This window comes from Sinocyclocheilus anshuiensis, unplaced genomic scaffold (assembly GCF_001515605.1).
Source record: "Sinocyclocheilus anshuiensis isolate Anshui unplaced genomic scaffold, SAMN03320099.WGS_v1.1 scaffold1541, whole genome shotgun sequence".
NCBI classification, from domain to species: Eukaryota; Metazoa; Chordata; class Actinopteri; order Cypriniformes; family Cyprinidae; genus Sinocyclocheilus; species Sinocyclocheilus anshuiensis.
Genome location: NW_015540952.1, coordinates 685,903 through 689,404, shown reverse-complemented (window position 1 = coordinate 689,404; position 3,502 = coordinate 685,903). Strand labels below are relative to the sequence as shown.

The 3,502-nt window shown below is 38.8% G+C and overlaps 1 protein-coding gene across 1 annotated transcript in view; it reads right to left on the bottom strand.

Annotated features, from left to right (window-relative positions):
• LOC107689962 (coiled-coil domain-containing protein 186-like) overlaps positions 1-3,502 on the bottom strand; it is a 35,255-nt gene that overhangs the window by 6,631 nt on the left and 25,122 nt on the right. The window contains exon 14 of the mRNA XM_016488172.1: positions 2,718-2,978. Coding sequence (XP_016343658.1) covers positions 2,718-2,978 — 261 coding nt within the window. The remainder of the gene's footprint in view (positions 1-2,717; positions 2,979-3,502) is intronic.

Sequence of the window (3,502 nt, the reverse complement as noted above, 5' to 3'; positions counted from 1 at the left end):
GGGAAAGAGGGGGGGGAATTGGATCGGGACATGACCCAGGCTGGACAACAGATACTACACTATGTGCCACAGCTCTGACACCACTCTGACATTTGATTTTGATTTGCAGATCTATTTGTATAAAAGAGATCAGTTTCAGCTTAAGCGCAGTGGCATGGCCTGATTCTCACAGCCTAGAGGCTGAAAAACTGAAAGATAGACAGCAGGAACACCAGGAGAGTGTGGAAAAACAGACACGAGACATAGGGCGAAATAAAGAGAGTTGGGATTTGACAGTCTGTTTGTACATGTGAATTCTAAGCTTGTCTTCATTCAAGAAATCAAAAGACAAAATGTGAATCTTTATTTCATGAGGATTGTGAGTTTCCAGCACTACAGCTGAAGCATGAGTAAAGATGAGAGCTCATATCAAAGATCATATAAAATCAAAGCTAATATCAAAGATAAATCTAGACAGCGTATTCCTGTTTCAATCAAGACGCAAAAGTGTTGATCAAAAGATATATATGGGACAAAAAAAATGCCCATATCAGTTACCAGCCTTTCCAGTCATTTCATACAATAATACAATCTCAAACTACATTATTAAAGTTTCTGAAAATGATGCTTGTCTGTGCAAAACTGCCACAATGTTGGCATTCACCTGACATTATTTCTATGATTTTCATTGTTCCGATGATATTCTGGTCCTTCGATATCACTGGAGTCCCCAGGGAAGCCACGTCAATCCGAGGAGTTCAGAGTGAACATTCAATCATTTTTCCCACACATTTCATCATTCGCTGGACAAAGATCTCAAAAAGTAATAGCATACCACTCCAAACCAAACCATATGATTTGTTCATGCTCAAGTTTAAGTTAGGCAATTTTAGTAATCACCACTAAATATAGCAACGATTTATGCACCATTCCAATAATAATTAATCATATGCAAATCCAACGGCATTTGGTATCAATTCCAGAACATCAGCGATTTCCTCTAACCGCCCTTGATGAGAGGCGCAGTGAGCATACTTAGGTTTATCTCTTTAGAGATAAATGGAAATCCTCAGCTAGGTGTATTCACAATGTTAAATCAAGGAAGCGTTATTAAATCAACCTCAGTTTTATGCTGTAATCAATTTCCACTGAGCCTTGAATGTTATACCAGCCAGATCTAACCTTGCCGTGTGTCAAAGAATCACTCGAACAGCAACAGTCGATAAACACTGGGAAACATTCCACTGCTTGGCGAATTTGGACTTAGCTCAGCTGCATGTAATGGCTAAAGATCAGCTAAGGAGGCTAAATTAAACCTGACTTCAATGGGATGTGTCTTTGATTAGAACTAATGAATGTGGGTTAGTGCAGGTAGACCGATTGAAGGCCTATCATTACTCAAGTGACAGGAAAGGGACAGACATTTATGTCCATAGCGGTGGCGGCAACCCAACTCGCAGCCTTCTGCGGCATATTAAATTATTTATCTCATCCAAAGACAAAAAAAAAAGTGCTCTCGTTCTCTAAGACCATTCACTTTGTTTAGCAAAAAGATGCTTTTTTCCTGTGGTGAAATGGGCATAGGCAGCCTGATTCCTCGTGTATGAAGGTGCGTATGAATATGTATCAGGCATCATTAGCAATCTCGGTGACGCATCAATCCCGCAAGAAATATCACTGCCAAGACCTCTCTGTCACACACTCAGTGTGTGTGTGTGTGTGTGTGTGTGTGTGAGAGAAAGAAAAAGATGAATGTCTGCCAGATTTCCTTTTGTAATGAAAGTCAGACAAGATACAAGCCTTGGTCCGGAAGCTCTAGACAAATAAATAAAGGGAAAAAACAAAAGAAAAATAAGAGAAAGACAAAGTGCTCTCGTTCTCTAAGACCATTCACTTTGTTTAGCAAAAAGATGCTTTTTTTCCTGTGGTGAAATGGGCATAGGCAGCCTGATTCCTCGTGTATGAAGGTGCGTATGAATATGTATCAGGCATCATTAGCAATCTCGGTGACGCATCAATCCCGCAAGAAATATCACTGCCAAGACCTCTCTGTCACACACTCAGTGTGTGTGTGTGTGTGTGTGTGTGTGTGAGAGAAAGAAAAAGATGAATGTCTGCCAGATTTCCTTTTGTAATGAAAGTCAGACAAGATACAAGCCTTGGTCCGGAAGAAAAAGAAAAATAAGAGAAAGAGAGGATGCAAGAGAAGGACAATGACCTGCCAAATGCAACCAGACGGAAAGGACCTCTCTCGGCACTGAGAAATTATCCAAACAATGAGCTCAGAGCTACTCTATAGTGGCAACAGAAATGTTTGGACACTTAAAATTGCTTGAATATAACAGTGTTAAATATTAAACTACATGCCAAACTTGTGTTTTAATTAATGGGTTTGGCTATTCCTGTATTTTTGTGAGGGCAAATTTGTGCTATATTCATTTAAAAATAATGCCACATTTTGATATTTTATTAGACATTCATACATTTTTCAGTGTAGCATAAGTGCCCAAATGCTTTCTGGTGCCACTGTATCCCTCTACATTATTAATTTTCAATTAAACTCATGGCTTCTATTTGGTGTCCTTCATCACAACTTTGGGTACATAAGAATATATATAGCAACGTCACGTAGGCAGCTTCAAGCTCATTTGTAAATGTCAAATTAAGCTTTGGGATGGGAGAAAAGGAGCTTTTCTCCATCGTCTTTTACCTTCCACTCTGTCTTTGCTCTCACTCACTTTGTCTTTTTCCTGATCTCCTCCACCAACTGCTTAATGTGGTCCTCCATGAATTCAATCTTCTCGTTCTTACGAGCGTGTGCTTTCTGCAACCGCACGATGCGATCCACCAGCACAGTTTTGTCCACCTCAGGGAAGCTATCCACCACTACCACTGATGAACCGGACTGATTCTCTGGAGAGCGATCATCCATACTGCTGCCCCGTGCATTTAAAGAGCCTGAAAAACATTGTGCAGCTACAGTCATACTATAAGAGCAATATTACAAACAACAAAGAAAAGAAAATTGGCACTAAGATTAGAAGAACATTCTGGGTTAAGATTTATGCTGCAAATGCTGCTAGTAACAATGATCACCACAGAAATTAATTTTGACTCGTGTCTCAAAAATTGCAGGTTACAGTAACACACTTACAAGAAAGTAAACCAGGCCAGAATTCCAGAGGGTTTAAATGCATAAATATTAAGATTAGATTTGTGTTAAAGCATTTACATTATTTTTTTTAGTAAAACTTCACAGTATTTTAGTTTTATGCATACCTAAAGTGTCTTTTATTAAGTGGAACTACTTTTCTATGTTGAAAGACTGGATATAACTTTACATATCCACTGTAAGTGTGATACTATACTTTAAATTTTTGCTTTTTTGGATTGTCAGATTCAGACAGTGAAATGATGTTGATGTAACTTAATCTGTACTGACCCAGAAACATTACATACATACATACATACATACATATTTCTCACACACACACACACACACACACACACACACACACACACA